The sequence below is a fragment of the Erythrolamprus reginae genome, chromosome Z (assembly GCF_031021105.1).
Source record: "Erythrolamprus reginae isolate rEryReg1 chromosome Z, rEryReg1.hap1, whole genome shotgun sequence".
Taxonomy (NCBI): domain Eukaryota; kingdom Metazoa; phylum Chordata; class Lepidosauria; order Squamata; family Dipsadidae; genus Erythrolamprus; species Erythrolamprus reginae.
The window spans coordinates 50,320,764-50,344,867 of NC_091963.1; the positions used below are offsets into that span (position 1 = coordinate 50,320,764).

The 24,104-nt window shown below is 40.5% G+C and overlaps 1 protein-coding gene across 17 annotated transcripts in view; it reads right to left on the reverse strand.

Moving 5' to 3' along the window:
- SATB1 (SATB homeobox 1) overlaps nt 1-24,104 on the reverse strand; it is a 186,222-nt gene that overhangs the window by 63,441 nt on the left and 98,677 nt on the right. For all 17 annotated transcript variants that reach the window (XM_070727244.1, XM_070727232.1, XM_070727237.1 and 14 more), the window contains 2 exons: nt 23,706-23,918; nt 1,700-1,855 (listed from right to left, as the gene is read on the reverse strand). In XM_070727244.1, the coding sequence (XP_070583345.1) occupies nt 1,700-1,855; nt 23,706-23,918 (369 nt within the window). The remainder of the gene's footprint in view (nt 1-1,699; nt 1,856-23,705; nt 23,919-24,104) is intronic.

A 24,104-nucleotide genomic window follows, 5' to 3' on the forward strand; every position in this document is an offset into this window, starting at 1 on the left:
TGTTGCCGGCTCCGCTTCCCAGCTGGGAAGCGGAGCTAGGCTGCCCCAAGCTCGCGCGCGCCGCCCGCCCGCCCACGCTGTTGCCGGCTCCGCTTCCCAGCTGGGAAGCGGAGCTAGGCTGCCCCAAGCTCGCGCTTGCCGCCCGCCCGCCCACGCTGTTGCCGGCTCCGCTTCCCAGCTGGGAAGCGGAGCTAAGGTGCCCCAAGCTCGCGCTCCAGCCCACCGCCGCTGGGGTCTTACCGGGGCAAGAGGGGGAAGACCCAGGGAAGCCTCTGCCCGGCGGGGAAACTCCACCATCTACGCATGCGTGGAAGGGCACGCATGCGCAGATGGTGGAGTTTACTTCCGGGTTGAAAACTAGCGAAATAGCCCTTTCGCGATCCTTGAGGACGCGAAACTCGAGGGTTCACTGTATATGTATATATATATATATAATACTCATTGTGTATTGGACAAAATAAATAAATAAAATGAAAATAAATAAGTTTCATTTCCTATATTAGCAATAGCATTTAGTTGAACATAATTTGTTAAATATTGGACAGGAAAAATGGATGAATTGAATACATGCATATGCTGACTTGAACTCTTAAAGAAATACAAGTTTCAAAAAAATATTTCAGGCATCAGAGTAGAATCTTGTGTTTACAAAATATATCCCTGGAGCTCCTGATTAAGATGTAAAGCTTTAATGATTAAAAAACCCGTAGATGAGTTCAAGTAAATTTTTTCTCCATTTGTGTCTCAAGGAATCCCATTTTATGGAATCTCGTGAAAACCCAGGATTCCATGAAACAGTTGGAAAGCTCATTTTTTAACATATAGTTTCTCAGGATCATGCTTACAATTTACAAAAGACACAGAAGTTGTTGCTGACAAGTTGCTCCTTGAGTGTTACCATATGTATTGAAGTGCTGCATAGTTCTGTTGGCTTAGAAACAGTTTGAAAGTATCACTTTCTTCTTACTGTTAACAGAATCTTTTTTTTCTTGAGCTAGTGTCTCTCCTAACATTTCATTCATCAAGATATTCTTGAACATATCATCTGAATATTAAAGTCTTTATATTGTTCCCCATTGGGTCATCCATAACAGCAGGTCATGAATCAAGTCATAAAGTATATCACACTAGCTGGAATCCACTTACAATAAAGCAGTCCTCTAAGTTCCAAACTCCCAAGCTTTATATTAAATTTGTTTACATTTATTTCTTTGTAAAATTATTCTCCGCCTAAAAACTCCCCACCCCACATTATGTTTCCTTACCTTCAGGCTCCTTTCTCTTAAATTGGACTCCTTATTTTCTGTATGATTCAGAAAGCTCTATGCATAAATTAACCATTAAACTTTCTAATCTTAAGTAAAAAAGAAGACTAGGTTGGGGAAAGAACAGAAAAAATGGAACAATGTCCAGATTTGCACCTATAAAGAGTGGTAATATTATAATGAACAGTTCATGACTAGTCAACATAATACTTTTTCACTATAACTGCCAAAGAATATGTTATGTTTTATATTGTATCAGAAAATAAAATAGCTAAAAACATTTTGACCTACAGTCTAGAGAAGCCACTTACTTTCTTATTGTATTTAATCACACTTAACATTAAAGGGATTTTATTTATACATTCATCCAATTAAACTGAACAGTAAAGAAGCAAGAATAGCAACATTAATCCACAGATGACCACAAGACTTACCTGGCTTTTTGTTGCTGCAACCTTTGCAAATAATGCTTGAGATACTTTAGCTCTTTTCATTTCCTGTTGAATCTCATCATAAATGGAAGCATTAATGTTCATGATATTATTTTCAGGTTTTCCATTTCTTTCTGTTGAAATAGCAGTTGTTTTTACCTAGAAATATATGATATATCATTATTCAACAGATAGAAAAGATGCCCAGTTAAGAGAACTATAACTCTCAGCATGCACTAGAGTTAAAGTGCTCTTAATTAGAAATAAATTCCACTGAAATCAAGAGGGCTTATTCTCAAACTCAATTATAATAATAAGGTGAAATAATTATATATTTCCCATAACAAAATACTGACAAATGTTTAAATAACATTCCAAGAGACACAAGTAGAGCTTTAATCTTCAAAAAGAGAGATTCCCTGAAGATGAAAATTTTCTTAGTTATCAGACATCCTTTCATTCTGTTTCATTTAAGCAGTTTCTCCCACCCTACAGTGTTAAGGAGAATTATTTTTATGGCACATGCAATAAATAAATGCTTGTAAATAAATAAATATATTTTAAAATATCCTAATAAATGCCTGTACATTTTCCTAATTTTTCTTTGTAAAAAGTTTCTTTAAAAGACATGAAGGAATATTTACTTGCATTTTTATAATAGATAATCTCTCAAAGCATTCAGACTTTATAGGCAATTTCAAAATAAGGCAAATTAATTCCACCTCAAGGATGCTTAAAAGTTAGTGAACCCATTTGAGCTTTCAACATTTTTCATAACTATGACCTAAACCTAAATCTGTTCTCCACCTAAGTCTAAAATTATATAAGCAAAACCCAGTTAAACAAATAAGTCAAAAATATTATATTTGTTCATCAAATATATTTATTGAGGCAAATGATCCAAAGCTATATATTTGTCTGATAATGTATATCGGATTATCGCTTAATTTAATAGGCAAAGTGGACTCAAATGTTTCAATCAATGGGATAATAATCAGGTATAAGTATAAGAGCATTTAAAGAAGACAATTCTGGGTATTCGTTGTGAAAGTCTGAAACTTTACAATGCTAATTTGTAGATATGTTGCTGGTTCAAACAAAGGAGGTTCCTGAGAACATTTAAGAAAAAATTGCTGATCCTTACCATGCTGGAAAATAAAACTATTTCCAAGACCTAGGACTCTACGAGTCCATTGCTAGACAAATTATGTAAAACAGAGTCCATTCAACACCATTGTTACCGAAGGGTGTTTAAAGAAAACAGATCATATCAAGAGCCAAATATGTAATAATCTTCTAGGACAATGATGATGAATCTTTTTTCCTTGGGTGCCAAAAGAGCATGCATGCATGCTATCATGCATGTGGGAGTGCCCACACCCATAATTCATTGCTTGGGGAGGATGAAAACAATTCCCCCCCCCCACCAGAGACCCTCTGGAGGGCAGAAATGGCCTGTTTCCCAGCTTCTGGGGGACCCAATAGGCTTGTGTTTCACCCTCCCCAGACTCCAAAGGCTTCCCTGGAGCCTTAGGAGGTTAAAAACACCCTCCCCTATCCCCCCAGAGCCTCTGTGTGAGCCAAAAATCAACTGGCAAGCACATACATGCATGTTGAAACTGAACAAGGGCAACAGCTCGTGTGCCAGCAGATATGGCTCCACATGCTCCTGTGGCACCCATGCCATAGGTTTGCCATCACTGTTGTAGGAGGTCTTAAGGAATGCCAGGATAATGCCAGAATAAATGCTAGTCCTCAGAGAGGGGTGGCATATAAATCCAATTAAATAAATGAATGAATGAATAAATAAATAAATAAATAATCTAAGGAGCTAAAAGCCTCTCTTGTTTTGGTGAATGTCCATAAGATCATCATCAGGGAAACACTGAACAATAATGGTTGTATGACACAGTTACAAGAAAGCTACCCACATTGCTGCCCATCTACAATTTGTGAAAGACCATATTGAAAAGACAAAAGCTATTGGAAGAATTTTCTATAAATTGAGAAGAGCAAAAATAGAACTGTTGTCTCAAAAGAAAAGTGCTATATAATTCATCCTTTCTATAAAAGATAGTAATGGCCGTATCATGGTTTAAGTCTGCTTTGCTGACTTTGGGGGAGGACAGTTTGCCATTATGAAACCATGAATTCTGGTTTTCTGGGATGAAATGGCAGACTTAAGATGGATTTGCATTTTGCAGAAATACCAATTATGGTTAAGAACAATGAGCCAACAAGTAGATCGGCTCTTTTTACCCTCTCTGAAAAAAGAGAGAATGGGAGACTATCTAAATTGCACTTCATATGTTTGCGCCTCATGAGGAAGACGCTAAGATGGTGGTCTCTCAAGGTTGGGAGAAATGGGACATTAAGAATTTGCCATTCTTGCTCCAGCCACAGCTAGTCTTCAGAGAAGATTAAATTCACACTTTCTTTACAAGCATGATTAGAAATTGTCCTCTAATTACATTAAAAGGTTGAACTCTTTCAAAATGACAAGATGGGAAGTATCAGATCAATTGTCTAATTGTTAATATATAAAAATAACACTGTAGTTTTATAATTTTTAATAATTAACAGCAAAAAACCAAGGCAGAATTTTGGCGGTAGAAAGTTTTAAATGGAGTAAGGTCTACTAAAAGGAATACTTTTCAAAATTAATCCTTTAAATTAATTTTAAAGAATAAATGCATTTTTATGGGAAAGAAACATTATTTTTGATATTGCAGGTAATCAACTTATAATAGTTATTATTGTGGAATAACAAGGAGGGTGAATCAGCACTGTGAGCTATGTTGTATGTTATTATGAACACCTTGTTCTCAGAAGAACCAGTTATACCAGAAGATGTTAGAAAAAAGATTTGGGAAAAAATAATTTGATTAAATTTTATTGTGGAAAAAAATATGAACAAAAATTATCACAGAATATACAAAAATGCAATAAAATAAAACAAGGCTCTAAAATTAAGAAGGAAATAAATATACTAATTCAAGATAGCAGTTGCTTTAATTTATTCCTTCTGTACTTGACAAAAGATATTTGCTATTTCAAGAAATTCAAGACAAGGAATAAGTAATATTCAAATGGATGAAAGACAAGACTGTTATTAAGTAAAAATAAAGAATATTGATCAATAGACATTGGAAATGTTTATTTGCAGTTATTGGTGTTTGAGAGGGGCAATTATATTATATATACAAATATGTTAAACTGGATCACTTTCCTCAATAAATAAAATATCACATTTTTAATCACCATTAATTTATATGAGCTTTCTTTATCTAACACATATTATTTTAGGTAATATTTATTGAGAAATATTGAAAATTGAAAAGAATTTATATTGCATGTAAATTCATTGCATGTCTAACTTTGAGGAGACAGTAATTCTAATTCATTCATAATTATTTTTCATGAGGTATATGTTGAACATAATCCTTTCATAGTTCATTATAATCCAACTGAAACTTTCAATACTGCTATTTATTCATTCATTCATTTATTTATTTATTCATTTATTTATTTAACACATAAGATGGATACTGATAAGAGGGAACAATTGGCCAGGGATGGTAGGCACGCTGATGCGCTTATGCACACTCCTTGCAGGCCTCTTAACAATCAGGTGAGATCAATAGTGGACAGTCTAAGGGTAAAGTTTTGGAAGTTTGGTGATGAAACTACAAAGTCAGGTAGTAAGTTCCAGGCATTAACCATTCTGTTACTAAAGTCATATTTTCTACAGTCAAGTTTGGGGCAATTCACTTTGAGTTTGTATCTGTTGCGTGATCATATATTGTTGTGGTTGAAGCTGAAGTAGTGATTGACAGGTAGGACATTGTATGAGCTATGCTTAGGTTGTGCTGAAAGTGATATAGATCTCCTACATATCATATCATATCATTGTCATGCCGAAACCATCATTTGGAGTTAGAGACTTTGACCTGCCACAGTAGAATAGTATCATGATTACTGGGAGGGGTAGATGCATGAGAGGGAAAGCTACTAGCCACAACAAATTCCTTTCTTGGAGTCCAAGGTCATCTTTTATTCTGCATCAGTGAATGTAAAGAGGAGGTCGGTGGAATCTCTGCAACCGGACTGGTCCTCGTGATGAACTTGTGGGTGTGGGGATGAGAGATGAACCTTAACCCAGGTGGAGTACTAGAAGGAAGTTAGTATTGGGATGACTACAATGTAACCAACATGGTTCTGTTAATAAATCGAACCTTGGATGAGACAATTAGATTGGAATCTAATTTATTTCTCAGATGCTATTTGGAGCGCTGACATTCATATCATATAGAAACATAGAAGATTGACGGCAGAAAAAGACCTCATGGTCCATCTAGTCTGTACTTATACTGTTTCTTGTATTTTATCTTAGGATGGATATATGTTTATCCCAGGCATGTTTAAATTCAGTTACTGTGGATTTATCTACCACGTCTGCTGGAAGTTTGTTCCAAGCATCTACTACTCCTTCAGTAAATATCATATCATATCATATCATATCATATCATAGAACATCTAATTACAGTACAACTTTTTTCCAGTTAGACAGTCAATTGGTTTTATATCTACACACACACACATATATGGACATAAAAATAAATATATACATAGATATATATACCTATATACTGTACATACACACACACACATACACACACCCCTGCACCTAAATTATCTACTTACTTAGCTACATGACTATTTTGATCACTTATATTTATTTTTATGAAAGCTTTTGACTTATTATAATAGAGGTTGCTTTGATTATAAGAATAGTTATGGACAAAGACTCATACATTTCTATAGAAACTGTATAAACAGTTAATAAAACATTAGGAGATGGTTTATGTATATTGATAAACTTTGGTTCAACACCCCCCCTTTTTTTTTCTCGCTTAACAGAGTAATCCAAATATCTTCTATTTCTTTCTTAACATTTTCTTCTGACCCATTAAGAATAGCATGGATGACTAGTTTGCTGTGCTCTAGTGAATACTATATTATATACTGCTAATTAACCTTTCAGAGACTATGTTTTTTCTCCATAATTTCTATTGAAAGCATCAGTCTTCATTTAGTGTATGATACTTTATAAACCTAATCCTCACCAAAAAGTGAAGTTATAAAATTAAGATTCCTAAAACAGAGTGTTAAGAGTTAGAAATGAAGACAGTTAAGAATGAAATGATAAAATTGAGGAATGAATGATAAAATTAAAATCTTCAAAAATATGTGATGGATATCTACTGGTTTTCATGTAGTATTATCAATACACTAGACATTGTACTGACAAAACAAACATTAAAATGATACATATAAATATGCAACACTTAACTTCCATTATTTATAATGTAATATAACTTGCTGTAGTAATTGTAATGAAGAAAAATTCTGGTGAGAGAGAAGTTCCCTGAGAATGGGCTCCAGGATGAGTCTGAAAATTCAGAAGAAAGAACCTCTGGTCCTGGCGACAGATCCAGATTAGATCCTGCAATATATGCCTGGGACACATATATTTGCCTTTGTTCGTACTGAGTAAAAGGTTCACAAACATTTTAATAAACTTATTGTAGATTTTTATGCTCATCAAATGAAGCTATTTAAATATATTTAAATTCTAGAAAATCTAGCACATCTAGAACAAATCTAGCAAACTTTTGATTGATTATAAAATAGAAATAACATATCCAAAACAGATAAAGGCTGAAACAATTAAATTAGTACATATTAATATTTTTCTCAGGTATGTGCACACAGACACATGCACACACACTCTTTACAAATGCATTATTTTAAATACTGTTTTAGTTTAGGAACAAAATTACTGGTACTTTTAAATCCTTATTTAGCTTTTAATCTTATACTGTGAATCTAAATTCATGAAGTATTTCATTTCAAGGAAAACAGACTACTTTTGAAGCCTATTCTACAAATGCACAAGAGTTAAAATAAGTACACATACTTTCCAAATAGCTTTTTATTGGGACAAAGTTTACTACTCCATTATTACTGTGGCGCCTAGAAACAGAGTTGCCCCGGAAGCGGAGTAAAGACGCTGAGTCATATTGTGGATTAAATAAGGGTCATTTTATTAAATTAACATAAATTTAAATAACGTAACTTTAAATACGTAAATTTAAATATTTAAATTCAACATAACTAAGGACCTGCAGAGGCCAAAACTAACGAGGCAGAAATTCCTATCAGAAACTTCCTTGGCAACATTGGGCAAAAACTCCTTGCTGAACCAGGTGAAGGTAGCCACCTTCACCTGGATCCAAGCCACGCCCCTTAGTCGTGTGGGAGGAGCTCACCCTCTAATCCCCGTGGGAAATTGGATCCGGTGATTCCCATGGACATCCTCTCTCCAATCCCCGATGTTGTTCCAACCTCTAGTTCCTGGAGAGAGGCAGTCCATCACCCTTTAAAAGGATGCCCAAGGGAGCATGCGCAGTCGCTTCTAATTGCCCATTTCCGCCCTTAACCTGCCAAACCCCAGTGACCAAAGGGAGGCCTATACTGTCATCTAAGTGCGCTGCACCCCCTAACATCTGATCCGTACCATCAGTGTGGAATAGGTGAAAAAACGGCCGCCTCTAAAGGGGAGGCCGCAAAAAATTCCTATTCGGCCCTGAAGCGATCTCCTAAGGACACACTGTTAATAGCGGAGGGCGGGTGGGTGTTCGCTTCAGGGCAGCAGAAAGCAAGGAGGAGGTCCTGTTCGGATCACCCTTAAATATCAAGGACCTCCCCTTGAACCCATAAGGCAGCGCGCCCTCCTGGTGCGCTGCCAAAAGCCAAACTTCTGGTTTCGCTGAAAACCGGAAATTTGGGGCTCTGTGGACCCGCCAGCAGTATCCCCCTGCTCTGGGGGCTATTTCGGCCGGCGGTTTAAGCCGCTGGTCGAGCATTTGCCCCGGAAGCGGAGTAAAGACGCTGAGACATATTGTCATTTTATTAAATTAACATAAATTTAAATAACGTAACTTTAAATACTTTAAATACATGCGCAGTAGCTTCTAATTGCCCATTTCCGCCTCTAACCTGCCACGGAGGGGGGTCAGATCTCAATCTTGGCCCCCCGACCCCCACCCAGCCTCCTAAACTAATTTCTGGAATCACCTCTGCAGGTCCGACAGGAAAATGGTGTTCCCCTCATCTGAAAGGTGAATGCCGTTGGCCCGGTAGAGCCAGGGCGTTCCAAATTTAATCAGGGGGTGTTTCACTATGTATCCCCCCAACTCCCTAACAACCTTCCCAATGGCTTGGTTAACCCTTAACCTGGCCTTGTTCACAGCCTTGGGAGACACAGCGCTCCGCCAGACAAGTCTGAGGAGAATCTCGGACCACATGATACGTGTGTCCGGGAACACAGCAGCGAAGGCCCCGAGGTCATTGCGGGCTTGGATGCTCACCATCAAGCCACTCAAAATGTCAAGGTTGTTGCCCCCGAGGTGGATCACCAACAACTCAGAGGCTCTCTCGGATCGGCACCGGCCAAAACCCAGCGGGAGGAGCCCCTCCCAATGCATATCCCTGCAGCCCAACCAAACGACATCCGTCCGAAGGCCCAGGGACAGCTGCGATCCGAAGGGAGACTGTGCAGCAAACATTCTGGCCCAAAAAACGAAACTGTGGCCACAGAGCCAAACAACGGGCCGGGAAACAGAAATGGCTAAAAGAACAAGCAACAATTAAAAACAGCCGATAACGGGGCCCCTATTGGGGGGGCCCCACATACGAACGGAAGGCTGCGGACCTCCATCGGCCGATGGCCATGATGCAGTGGTCCGTAAAACCTGCTGCTGCAGCTGCAGTAGCGGCGCCTATGCGAAAGGAGTGTGTGCCGAATCTGGACGGGTCCACACCTATGTGATGTAAGACCCTTGATGTGACTGTTCAAAATTGGTACTTGGTTAAAGGAGCCCCGTTAATATGGCGAAAGAAGTTTGCCTGGACTTCACCACGAACTCCGTGGAAGGCCACCAACGCTGCCACCAGGCATACTGCTTTGTTTGTTGTTGGTGCTAATGTGATCTCCGTTCCATGGCCCTGCTGGTCCATTTTGGACTGGCGCAGGCGGAGTGAAACACCTGTCTCCTGGTACTGCACATCGCTCCACTGGAGCCCGCGCAAACTGACATCCCTATTGGAAGTGGCCAGGACTTCACTTATCCTAAATGCCACAAAGAAAAGCGTCATTGCTGTCGCGTGGAACAGGCAGGCTTCATACTGAGAAGTACACAGTCTGGCCCACGTTTGGCTTAAGGCCGACAGTTGTGGGATAGACAATGGTCGCTGGGTGTCGGCTACTGGCCGTGGGCGTTCCCGGGACCATCCCTCCAGCATCCTCTTGACGCGGAAGTCCCTACAGTTATTGGTAAACCCATGAGCCTTGGCGAGAAACGCCAGACCCGCCAACTTACCCTTGATGGTTTTAACATTCAAACCCCGTTGATGTAACAGCACACAGTGCTCCAACGGTTCGATCAGTATGGGCCAAATCTGCCTGTAACCCTTGTTATACCTAAAGTCCCACAACACTTTACCTACTCTTTGATAAGCAGCCCGGGTGCTCGGGGCTAAGGACAACCCAATGGCCTCCTGCCTCCAGGGTTCGGCAGTCCTGCCAGGCTCCATAAATGCCGTGGCATCCTGTCTGGTATGCTCCGTACCCTGGACGCCAACGCCCAGAACCTGGCCAGCTGTCCACGGGATAAAGCATCAGCTGCGCCATTCTCCAATCCAGGGACATGGCGCGCTGTGAACAGTGCGTTTAGAGCCAAAGCTCTACTCATGAAAAAACAAACCAGGTGCATTACCCATTCGTTTTTGGATGACAATGAATTAACCACATGGACAACCGCCAGGTTGTCACACCAAAAGTGGATGGTCCGGTTGGCGAGCTGTTCTCCCCGCAGTTCTAGGGCCACTACTAGGGGAAAAAACTCCAAAAAGGTAAGGTCCCTACAAATACCGGCCGCTGCCCATTCAGCAGGCCACAATGGGTGGCACCAACTATCTCCCAGTAGTACTCCAAAGCCAAGGGAGCCCGAGGCGTCAGAGTGCAATTGCAAGTCTGCTTGGAGAAGCAAATCTTGCCCCCAAAAGGAAACCCCGTTAAACTGCACCAGGAATGTCTGCCAAACTTGCAAGTCTTCCCTGGCCCCTGCATTGAGACGCACCCGATGGTGGGGCGAGCTCAATCCCTGCATAGAAGAATACAGTCTGCGTAAAAATGCCCTACCGGGTGCAATCACCCGGCATGCAAAATTAAGCAGCCCTGTGAGCTCCTGGAGTTGTTTGAGGGTTACCTTCTTGAGGCGGGACACCTCCTCCAGCTTGAGCCGTATCTTCACCAACTTCTCCTCGGGCAGTCTGCAAGACTGCATGGAAGAGTCTAATTCTATACCTAAGAAGGAAATCCTGGAGGATGGTCCTTCCGTCTTTTCGGGTTCTAGGAGAACCCTAAGGTAAGAACACAATGTTTCAAATGCCGCCATTAAGGCCTGGCATTGAGGCGTGCCAGCTGGGCCCGCTACCAATCGCTTCTAATTAGTGGATGACTGACCTGGATCCCGTTCGCCTCCTGAGTGCCCATTCGAGGAAGGTGCTGAAACTCTCAAAGAGAGCGCATGATATCGAACCTTCCATGGGGAGAGTCTGATCCACATAGAAACCTCCCTTGAAGCGGAAGCCCAGGAGGTCGAAGTCGTCGAACGACGCATACCGTACAGCAGTGTTTTTCAACCAGTGTGCCGTGGCACACTAGTGTGCCGCGAGACATGGTCAGGTGTGCCGCGAAGAAGGAAGCTCAAGTTCCGGTCTCACAACTTTTTGCTGAGAGAGAGAGAGAAAGAAAGCAAGGGAGCAAGAAAGCAAGAGAGAGAGAAAGAGTGTGAGAGAGAAAGCAAGAGAGAGAGAGAAAAGAGAGAAAGAGAGAGAAAACAAGAGTGAGAGAAAGAAAGCAAGAGAGACAGAGAGAAAGAGCGAGAAAGAAAGAGAGAGAGAAAGAAAGAAAGAAAGAAAGAAAGAGAGAAAGAGAGAAAAAAGGAGAGGAAGGGAGAGAGAGAAATGAGCAAAAGGAAGGAAAAAAGAGAAATGAGAAAATGATTGAGACAGAGAATGAGAGGAAAAAGAGAGAAACAAAAGAGAGAGAGAGAAGTGACTCTTGATTTAAAGCATATGATAAAAAGCACCCAAAGAATAAGAGAGAGAAAAACCTCATCCCTAACCTGTTTATGGAAATGGTTCAAGAGTGTGTATATACACACACACACAAGGGGGAGGAGACAGGGATGGAAAAAGAGAGGAGAGTGTCTTAGGGTGTCATTTTGTGTCATTTTGGTTGGTGGTGTGCCCCAGGATTTTGTAAATGTAAAAAATGTGCCGTGGGTCAAAAAAGGTTGAAAATCACTGCCGTACAGAACAAAGGTCTTCCGGGATGAAGTCGTTCGCCGACTCCCCCCGGGGAAAGGACAGATGGTGAATAAGCCGATATTCACCTTGTGCTTTCTTGGGTACTACACCAAGGGGGGGATAACCTCAAGTTAGGTACTGGGGGGGAAGAGAAGGGGCCCAGGACCCTTCCTTCATCAACCTCCTTCTTAATTTTAGCCCTAACCAGCTCTTCGTTCCCCGTTACTGACCTAAGGTTCCACAAAAGAAAAGTCCTGCGTGGACCCTGGTAGGGTATCCTAAAGCCCTCGCGAAAACCCTGAAGGATAGCAGCCGCGCACTCGGGCGATATCCCCGCAGGAGGCTGGCCAACCAGTCAAGCCTGACTGGGCTGGGGCCCTTTAGCTGCAGGAAGGGCTGGTTTATTCCTGTCCCTGTTTTTCCTGTTCCTACTGGGGTGGGTACATGCATGCGTAGCGTGGGAGCCGCCGCATTTGCCACAAGTGTGCCGGAATTTGCAAGAGGAGTGTGCACAAGAGCCCTTGGCGCTAAACTCAAAGCAAAGTTGGGTGGGTCGAACACCCTGCCCTGCACCAGTGCGGGGGGCAGCTGGCTCCTCCTCCTCCATCAAATGACCGCTGTTCTGGGACAGATCATTTTATTACAGGAATTCCCACAATAACTCACAGTTATGATGCGATTCTTCTGCAGTATAATCTTTCCCATTGTGCAGGTAAAAAGAGATTGAATTGACCCCAGCTCTGGATGTGGCATCTACATGCTAGCTGGCTTAATGAGTGAAGACAAAGGCCCACTGGAATGTTCTCTCTAATTACCCCTCATCCCGAGTCAGAGCCAATAGGAATACACAAATGTGGTCACATGTAAAACTACATTACCCAGAGTGCAATTTCACTACATTTCCCCTAATGCAATATCTTAAAGAAACATGCCTAAATACAGTCCAACTATCTCTGTCTCTGAGGGCAGAACAACTGCTGTCGGTCCTTTGTCCAGTACCACTTTTCTGAGTTGCATGGAACCAGAGGTCGGGAACCTCCCGGTCCCAAGACAGGTTGTTATCGAAAGCCATCCTCATTCTAAACGACTCGTCATACTTCTGCCAGGCATCCCCCTTAACCTCAAATGTGCCATAGTGATGAGGTCGATGTACTTGAGCAATGCCATGGCCCTGCCTGGTTCTTTCTGAATGATTATGGTGGCATAGGTTAAGAAGGCATAAAGCCAGGACCTAAAGCACCGCGGCACCTTAACTTTCTTGGCCCGATCAGTTCGGGCCTCCTCGTCCCTCTCCTTCTTCGGGACCTCCTGATTAAGTAAGGTGTAAAGGTCAATGTATTCCCCGCGCCAGATCTTCTCCCTAATGGAGGGATGCAGGTGATATCCCAGGGGTGTAGATGGGAGGCCAAAGGGGATCACCCCCCCCCCAGCCACCGCCAGGGGGTCAGTTGAGGTAGTTACGCTGGCGTGGGCTGTCCCTGCTGCAGCGAAAGCGGCAGCTAGGGGGCCAGTCCCTGTACGGCTGATGGCCCACCCGCCACGGCGGGTGTTGCCACGGCACCCACACTGCTAGCCATGCTTGGTAATGGGCCATGTGGTCCTGAGGATCCGGGCATCAGATTAAACCACTGAGCGGGGGTACCAGTGCCTCCACTCCCCCCCACCGGTGCAACTGTGTTCACCTGTGATGCCCCAGCAGGGACCAAAGCTGGTTGGGCAGTGGCCCCCCAGCACCGTCGGGGTGCTGGACCCCAAAGGGGCCCCCAGACCGGTTGGCCCCACCGAGGGCATTAGGGTGGCTAACCCCTGTAGGCCCGGTGTGGGTGTGTTGGTAGCTGACTCACCCCTGCCATCCGATGGGGCCCCAAGGGCCGAGGCATTGGAGCCGGAATATTGTGCTGCCATCTCGTTCTGGTCCAGGGGCGGGTCTGGTGATTCCACGGGGCCCAGAGGGGCTCCCCACGCAGCTGAGGGTCCCGATCTGCGGCCTGCTCCAAAGGCGGCTTCCCAGCACGCATCCATCTGGTTTAAACAGTCCAACACAGCAGAAAAAGACTGAGCAGATACACTAGATTCAAGGCCTACCATGACTCGGTTTCCAGAAGGGCCCCGTGACCGGGGGCAGGAGCCGCCTCCCCTTCCTCTCTAGCCCACACCAAAGGGGTCTGTGTCCTGCAGGGGCAGGATCCCAGTGGCCCCTGGGTGGAAGCGCTCCACTTGGGGGCCATTCTGTAGCTGGTCCCCAACAGGAAAGAACCGTTAGGATTCTCACCTGCTAGCTAAGGCGCTCGAAGAGCAGGCCCTAAGCACCCAAGCCTCCCAGTTGGGGGGTCCTGGTGCCCTAAAAAGGGAAAAAATTGCCTAAATCCCTGCAGAAGAAAATCCCTGCTAACAAAAACCCTAAATAAAAAGGAGGTTTAACTAAAAGGGGGTGTTGCCCCCGTTAAATACCCACCCTGTGTGGCCCATCCACGCTGCCCTCCTTGATGCCCCCTCCCTCATGAGGACAGAAGAAATCAGAGGCCAGCCGGCCTCTGACGCAGCAAAAAACCTGAACGAGGCCTCAATAGGCCTCGCCACGTGGTCCAGACTTTGAAGCGAACAGAAAGCCTTCTGTTCACTTCAGGGCAGCAGAAAGCAAGGAGAAGGTCCTGTTTGTATCGCCCTTAAATAGGGCGATCAAGGACCTCCCTCTGCACCCATAAGGCAGCGCGCCCTCCTGGCGTGCTGCCAAAAGCCGAACTTCCGGTTTTGCCAGAAACCGGAAGTTCGGGGCTCCGTGGAGCCACCAGCAGCATCCCCCTGCTCCGGGGGCAATTTCGGTCGGCGGTTTAAGCCGCCGGTCGGGCATTTATATTTACATAGTAGTATTTCCAATAACTGCTCTCTCAAGAATAGAAAGCTCTATTTTATATTTTCTCAAGAATAGAAAGCTCTATTTTATATTTTGCTATTCGAAATATGTCATAAAAGGTAAAATAAAAAAGACAATAGTTTATAAAAAGCACATTTTGATCGTTAAAGTTTAAACTATGAGTCAAAAGCTATAATATAATAAGATGTTCTCCAAAATTACTTTATCTTCTAAATATGAAGGTCAGTTCTTATCTTTGTAACAAGAAATAGGAAATGTGCATCCAAAAAAATCTCTTAGATACAGTGGTACTTTTACCTAAGAACGCCTCTACTTACGAACTTTTCTAAATAAGAATTGGGTGTTCAAGATTTTTTTGCCTCTTCTCAAGAACTATTTTCCAGTTACAAACCTAAGCCTACGAAACTGTAACTGCCGCACGAATCCCAGCGACCGATTAGGTCCCACAGAGTGGGCCTTCTCCGGGTCCCGTCAACTAAACAATGTCGGTTGGCGGGCCCCAGGGGAAGAGCCTTCTCTGTGGCGGCACCGGCCCTCTGGAACCAACTCCCCCCGGAGATTAGAACTGCCCCTACTCTTCCTGCCTTCCGTAAACTCCTTAAAACCCACCTTTGCCGTCAGGCATGGGGGAACTGAAACATCTTCCCCTGGGCATGTCTAATTTATGTATGGTATGCTTGTGTGTATGTCTGTTAGTATATGGGGTCTTTTTTTAATCTTTAATATTTTAAATTGTCAGATTATTTATGATTTGTTTCCACGTGTTGTGAGCCGCCCCGAGTCTTCGGAGAGGGGCGGCATACAAATCTAAGTAATAAATAAATAAATAAATAAATAAATAAATAAATAAATAAATAAATAAATAAATAAATAAATAAATAAACTGGAAATGGACACTCTAGTAAATTTTGCTGTTTATCTGTGTGTAATACAGATACTATATTACCTGTGAAAAGTATTGTGAAGCTTGCCTTAGTTAGAAATATATATATTTTTACTGTATGTATATATGTATAAAAAGGTATGAAAAATGTATAAAATAGTAAAAAAAACTATATAATTAATTAGAAATTATAGAAATTAAATATTTGACTGTTTAGTATTTAGGATATTTAGGTATTTATATATTTTAACTAATTTATCTATTTACTTAATTAAATTAAGTTATATTGTGATAAACATAGACCCATTTTAGATAAAATTTTGATACTGTCACCTTTAACTAAGTTTAAATAGAGATAATGAAATTACTTATTTAAATAACTATACAGTTTGAATATAAAATCTTAAATATTTAGTAAACTATGGTAACAATTGATTAATTGACTCTGTTTTAACTATAACTATCTTTACATTTTGTTTATATTAAATTATTGCAATAGAGACTAATAATTTTGACTATTTTGAACTGATATTTAATGAATTAGTAATATAGTGATTTAAGTTTTACAAATTTTTGATATTCTTATACTAACAACTTTTACATTATCACTTTACATACTTTCCTACCTGACATATTTTACATATCATATACCTATATATGTTACATAAGAATCCTTATTATTGAATTTTTCAATTAACTCTAATACTATTTAACTATATTTTCATTTTTTTATACCTACATTTTCTTATCTCTGACCAATCACACATAACTTAAACATTTCATATAATTATACTATTATACCGGATTTCACTTACAAATACTATAAAGATATCTACCCCAAACCAGTCAACCTTAATAAAATCATTGAAGAAAAATACTAATCAATCAGCAACACCAGCTCAACAACGCCCTGCAGAGTCTATCCCATCAGACAAAGCAACTGATGCCCAATCTTCCCAGGTGACTCCAACGATAACATTAAACTCCCTCTTTGAAACGATGATTAAAATGCAAGATTCAATAGATAGAAATTTTGAATCTTTGAGAGGAACAATCGGAGTAATGAAGGAAGATATCAAAAAAATTCAAGATCATGCGGGTCACCTCGCTGAACGTACAGGGAAATAAGATGACTGGATGGAAGGCGTTCAAGGAACCATAACCCAAAACTCCCAAAGAATAACAAATGTGGAAGAAACCACTGATAGAATGGACACCAGACTACAATTCTCTGAAGCCAAAGCGGAGTACATTAATAAATCCTTAGAAGAATCCCTCATAAATCTCGAATTAGAAACATCAGCTTTTTTTTCTTCGTTTTCAGAATATAACTGAATCAGAACAACACGATCTCCCCAGCACAATGGCAGAAATACTAGCAAGCATCACTGGTAAAACCACCGAAGAAATGATTAACCAAATAGATGAAGTGTACCGAATCTCTACCTCTTAAGCAAGAAGACACAGGCTCCCGAGAGAAGTACATATCCGATTTCTCAAAAGAACAACTAAGGATGAAGTTTACAACATGTCCAAAGAGAACCCAGCGACGCACCAAGGTAGAAATATTGTGGTTTTACGCCAAATTCCAAGATGGGTGAGAGAAAAACGGAAGCCGTACCAAACATTAGCAAGTAAATTAAACAAAAACAGCATACAATTTAGATGGCTCATACCCGAAGGTATGATGATTTCCCTTATTGATAAGAAATATAAAATTACCTCACCAGAAGAAGCTAAAGAATTTTATGATCATATTCTGAAAACATCTGAACAGACCAAACCAAAAAAACCGATAGCAGAGAGATACTTTCAACAGAAGAACTGAGGTCCGATGATAACCTGCTAGATAAAGACAGAGAAGTCAAAAAATTAGATGGCGAATATTCCGGACAAGGACCAATTACTCGGGCAAGGACCGAAGCTCGAAGAGAGAAATCAAAGGAATCCATACTCCAACAGTAAACAAAACAAAATTACATTATTTTCTACCAACATACAGTGATCCCCCGCTCGTTGCGAGGGTTCCGTTCCAGGACCCCCCGCAATGAGCGGGTTTTCGCGAAGTAGCGCTGCGGAAGTAAAAACACCATCTGCGCATGTGCAGATGGTGTTTTTAACTTCCGCAGCGCTAGCGAGGAGCCGAAGATTGGGGGGCGGCGCGGCCGCCGACATGGGGTGCTCACTAGCACCCCCTGAACCCCCAACCCGGGTTTGGGGGGGTGCTAGCAAGCCCCCCATGTCGGCGGGGATGTTTTAAAACACCCGCGCGGCTTTCCAATGAGTCCCGAAGACAAACGCGGAAGTTTGCCGTTTGTCTTTGGGACTCATTGGAAAGCTCCAATCGTTTTAAAACAGTTGCGCCGTTCTCCGCTGACTCCTGGCAAACTTCCCCGCTTTAGGAGTCAGCGGAGAACGGCGCGCCTGCTTGGCTTCCCTCGCCAGCGCAGCCAACGTGCGCTACGATCTTCCGGGCGAGCCAGGCTCAGTGACGGAAGGCAGCTGCTTGGCCCGGGATGCTGGGCCGAGAGGAGCCGGGCTTGATCCGCTGAGCCTGGCTGGCCCGGAAGATCGTAGCGCGCGTTGGCTGCAGCGGCGGCGACATTGCTGCCGGCTTGGCTTCCCTCGCCGCTGCAGCCAATGCACGCTACGATCTTCCGGGCCAGCCAGGCTCAGCGGATCAAGCCCGGCTCCTCTCGGCCCAGCATCCCGGGCCAAGCGGCTGCCTTCCGTCACTGAGCATGGCTCGCCCGGAAGATCGTAGCGCGCGTTGGCTGCAGCGGTGGCGACATTGCTGCCGGCTTGGCTTCCCTCACCGCTGCAGCCAATGCACGCTACGATCTTCCGGGCGAGCCAGGCTCAGTCATGGAAGGCAGCTGCTTGGCCCGGGATGCTGGGCCGAAAGGAGCCGGGCTTGAAGATCGCAGCGCGCGTTGGCTGCGGTGGCGAGGGCTTGCGATGGAGGGTGGAGGAAGCGGCCATGGGAGGGCGAGCTGCCTCAGGGAGGAGGATCGGGCGGGACCAGATGGGGGCTGGAATTTCTCCGCTGGGAAGAAGCGGCCAGGGCGAAGGGCGGGCGAGCGGGTGGTGGGGAGGGCTTCTCGCCCTCCCGCCAGCAAGAGGGGGAGCGAACGGCGTGGGCGGGCGAAGGGCGGGCGAGCGGCAGCGAGGAGTTTGCGTGGGCGGTGGGGAAACTCCTCGCTGATGCCAGCAAGAGGGGGAAGACCCAGGGAAGCCGTCCAGCAGCTGATCTGCCGGGCGCCATCTACGCATGCGTGCCCATAGAAAAAAGGGCACGCATGCGTAGATGGTATTTTGACTTCCGGGTTCAAAATTCGCAAATTACCCTGTTCGCAATGGTTGGGGACGCAATAACCGGGGGATCACTGTAAACGGTTTAAACTCACATAAAAAGAGATTGAAAGTATTTCACAAAGTGTCTGAATATAATTATGATATAATATCTTTACAAGAAACCCATATCAAAAAAGATGAGACTACCTTATTACATTTTCCCAAATTTGAACTTTTTTGTACTTCCGCAGCTGAAAAAAAAGAGGTATAGCTCTATATGTTAAAAAAAATTATTCCCCTAAATTATTATATGCTGATGGCAACGGCCAGTTATTGATAGTTCAAGTAAAATTAGAAAATAAAAAAATAACTATAATAACAATATATGCCCCATCTACTAAACAGTCTACTTATTTTAACAATTTACATAAAAAAATATTAGAATTGAATCTGACCAATTTTTTTAATAATTGGAGACTTCAATGCAATAGTAGATAAAATTAAAGACCATAAAGGCAATACCAAACACCACTCGCGCAATACTCTACCTTCAACGTTTAATCAAATAATATATGAATTTGCTCTAAAGGATATGTGGAGATACTATCACCCAGAAACCATACAATACACCTACTTTTCTCCTCCTCATAAAACTTGTTCTCGCATTGACATGGCTTGGTCTAATCTTGAAATTATAAACAAAATTATAGATATACAAATATTAAATGCAATCTGGGCAGATCATAACCCCTTATTGTTAACATTTAAAGATACTAATCATAAAACCTTTCATAGATGGTCTATGTACAATTATCAATCAACAAGAATTTCAAGATAAAATACAAAATGATCTTCCTCCATTTTTAAAAATTAATTTTAATGGTGAGACACCTAACCAAATAGCATGGGACGCTACTAAAGCGTATATTTGTGGCATTTATATCTCTTATTCCACAAAGAAAACAAAAGAAAAATATGCTCAATTACAAAAACTAAATACATCTCTACAACTCGCCAAAAAAACATTATACAATGATCCCAAAATTAATGCAACTCTACTTGAAATAAAAACAATTAAACATAAAATAAATTTAATAACACAACAACAAATTACACAAAAAATAAAAACTGTGAAACAAACTCACTTTGAATCTGCTAATAAACCAGGCCAATGGCTAGCTCTTAAACTGGCTCACCAAAAGCTCGATAGGAATGTAGATGCCCTAACAGACGCTTCTGGACATTTAAAAACCACCAATTCTTACAAGAAACAAATAATTCAGGACTTTTATCAACACCTTGATCTACTATCAAAATATCTACAACAAAATGAACAAAAAACACTAATAAATGATGATCAAAGATCTTCCTTAAATAAGTTAATCACCACCACAGAAATCGAAATTGCAATAGCAAAGCAAAAAAATAACAAAACTCCAGGTCCTGATGGAATTCCATCTGAATTTTACAAACAACATTTAGATATAATTACACCTATACTGCTAGACATCTACAACAATGCACTTACCAATGCAAAACTTCCTACTTCATGGTCCGAAGCATATATAACGCTTATCCCCAAAGATACTCAAAATAAGCACCATTTAGAAAATTACAGACCCATAGCACTACTTAATACAGACTACAAAATATTTACATCAATAATTGCAGACCGATTAAAGAAAATATTAAACAACATTATCCATTCGGATCAAAATGGATTTCTCCCATTAAGAAACATAGCGACAAACACGAGAATAATACTGAACACTACCGAATACTATGACAAACATTACGACAAACCAGTTGCATTAATATTTATGGATTTAAAAAAGGCATTCGATAGTCTTCAGTGGCATTATTTTATAAATCAAATTGAGTATATGAACTTTGGCCCCAAATTTTACAATTTAATTAAAGCTATTTATACAAACCAATCTACTAGAATCCTTTTTAACAATATCACAGAAAAATACCCATAACAAAAGGTGTACATCAAGGATGCCCATTAGCTCCTCTTATCTTTATCCTAACGATAGAAACATTTTTGAAAAGCATAAGAAATAATACTCTAATTCAAGGCATTACCATTAAAAAGGAACAATATAAACTGCAGGCCTTTGCAGATGATATTGTATTTATAGCACAGGACCCAATACAAACTGCTCCCATTCTGTTTAACGAAATAGATAAATTTGGAGAAATATCTCGCCTAAAAATTAATAAGACAAAAACTCAAATTCTAACTAAAAACATGACAACAAAACAAGTAGTCTTATTGGAAAATTTAATTAACATAAAGGTCATTAAAAAAATTAAATAGTTGGGCATATGGATGACCTCAAATTATAGCACTATTAAAAAAGACAACTATGATCAATTGCTCAAAGAGGTTCAAAAAGATCTGTCTAGATGGTCTAAATTGAAACTATCCCTTATGGGGAAAATGTTTGCCATTAAATCTAATATTCTCCAATACCTTTTTCAAGTAGCCCCAACAAATCTAAACAAATCATTTTTCAATTCATTACACAAAGAAATAAGGAAATTTATTTGGGCCAAGAAAAAGGCCAGAATAAAATTGAAAAATCTTCAAGACCATAGAATCAAAGGTGGCCTTGGACTCCCCAATTTTCATACATACTACCAGGCTGCAATTCTAACAATGATAAGAGACTGGGTGATTCTTAAAAATACAAGACTTCTAACTTTAGAGGGCTCCGATTTTCTTGCTGGGTGGCATGCATTTTTAACAATGGATTACCATAAAATACCTAAATACTTTAAAAACCATTATCTCCGAAAAACTTTAATAACAATTTGGTATTCGATTAAGAAGAATTACTACACCTCAATACCTAAATGGCTATACCCAAATGAATTATTTACCTTTCTTAATCTTTTCTCCCATACCAAAATATTGAGATACCACCAATTATTAGACAAAAGTGATCTTCTCATACCATAACAACAATTACAAGATAGAGGGATAAATATGGATTGGCTATTATATTTACAAATTAAATCAAAATACAAAGAACATAAAAAACAATTTGGATTCCAAAACGATAATGTAATAGACACAATCTTTTTTGGCCCATTACCCAAAATGATTTCCAAATTATATAATTATTTGTTAATGCAGGAAAATTGTGAAGAGCAAGTTAAAGGATGCATGATAGCCTAGGCTCAAAACTTTGGCCACACGATCAATTTAACCGAATGGGAGAAAACTTGGACAATAAATTACAAGATGACTACAGCAATGTCCTACAAAGAAAATCAATTAAAAATGTTTTATTGATGGCATCTGCCCCCAGCAAGACTATCTAAAAAATTTCCCCAATTTCCCCCCTAATTGCTGGAAATGCAAAATAAAACCTGGAACATGCTACCATGCATGGTGGACCTGTATATATGCGAAAAAATACTGGACAAGCATTAAAAACTTAATAGACCAAGTCATGTCAATCAATTTACCATTCAAACCTGAAATATATCTTCTCGGTATATTCAGGCAAAACCTTATGCAAACACAAAAATATCTCATCTTACAAACTTTGACTGCAGCAAGAATTTCATTTGCCCTCTTTTGGAAACAAGAAAAAACCCCATTACTACTGATAGTCATCACCAAAATCATGGAATGCGCGGAGATGTCCAAAATAGCAATGGAAATTCAAAACAAAAAAGACTCAGAATACTATAAAATATGGGATAATTGGTACAAATGGGTTTTAGCAAAAAATATCAAACCTTTATACTATGAAAGTAATAAGCCTATCTCATCTTTGAACGTTCAAAATTGAATCAAAACTAATTTATAAAACAATTCCAAAACCAATTAAATTGTAATCAAATTCAAAAAAGATTTTATATCATATCTCTCTTTATTCGTCTTTAAATCAATAGATTATACACCATATAATATATTAACACAAATACTAATTTTTATATCAATTCTTACATTCTCTTTCTTTACATACAAGAATACATTTACTATATTATACATATACACCCTCTATAATTTTTCTACATAATGTCGTATTATGTAAAAACGTCTGTGCTATACGCAGATTTACCTCCCTCTATATTTTTTTTCTCAAACTCTAAACTTCTTTAATTATATCACTTACTTAAATAAATTTCAAATCTTTCTAAGTCCTTTGCTCTTACTTTCCTCTTTCATAAATCATCTTTTTATCTTTTATCAACATATATATGTATTAGAAATTGGAATTTAGTTGGAAATTAGATGTAAAATTTACAAATATAATATATGATATAAATGGTAATAAGGATACTTTTTATTTACATAGTTTGAGAAATATAATATTGATACAAAGAATTTTATGTATTACTATGTATAATACTACCATTTTCCCAAACTCCTTGATTTTGTATCCTCTCCCCTTACCCTTTTCTCTTTCTGTTTATACTTCCCTTCCCCCCTTTTGTATTCATAAATTATCTATATTTTAAAAAAAGAAAAAAAAAGAAAAATGTATAAAATAGTTTACTTGTGAAGGTCGGCTGGGTGGAGTGCTTATAAGAGGTGTCGGGCCCATAGCAGAAGCTGCATTCAAGCTTCTTTCTCTTTCATCCTGGTATATTCGATCTCTTTCTGCTTCAGGCAGCTGCAAGAAATTCTGCATTGCCCGAAGGTTTACTAATAAAGATTGCGAAGCAGTCTTGGGGTCTTCTTCTTTTCTCAGGATTTCTGAGAGCAAGCCCTGCAGAATAAATATGTATATATTTATATTTTATTTATATACAAGTATATATGGCTATATAGAGCAAAGTCAGAAACCATAGAAAGATGCCATAAAATCACTTGTCTTTGTTATCAACTTCAGAAAATGCATAGACCCACATACACATATAAGCAAACAGTAATTATGAATAGGAACTTACTATTG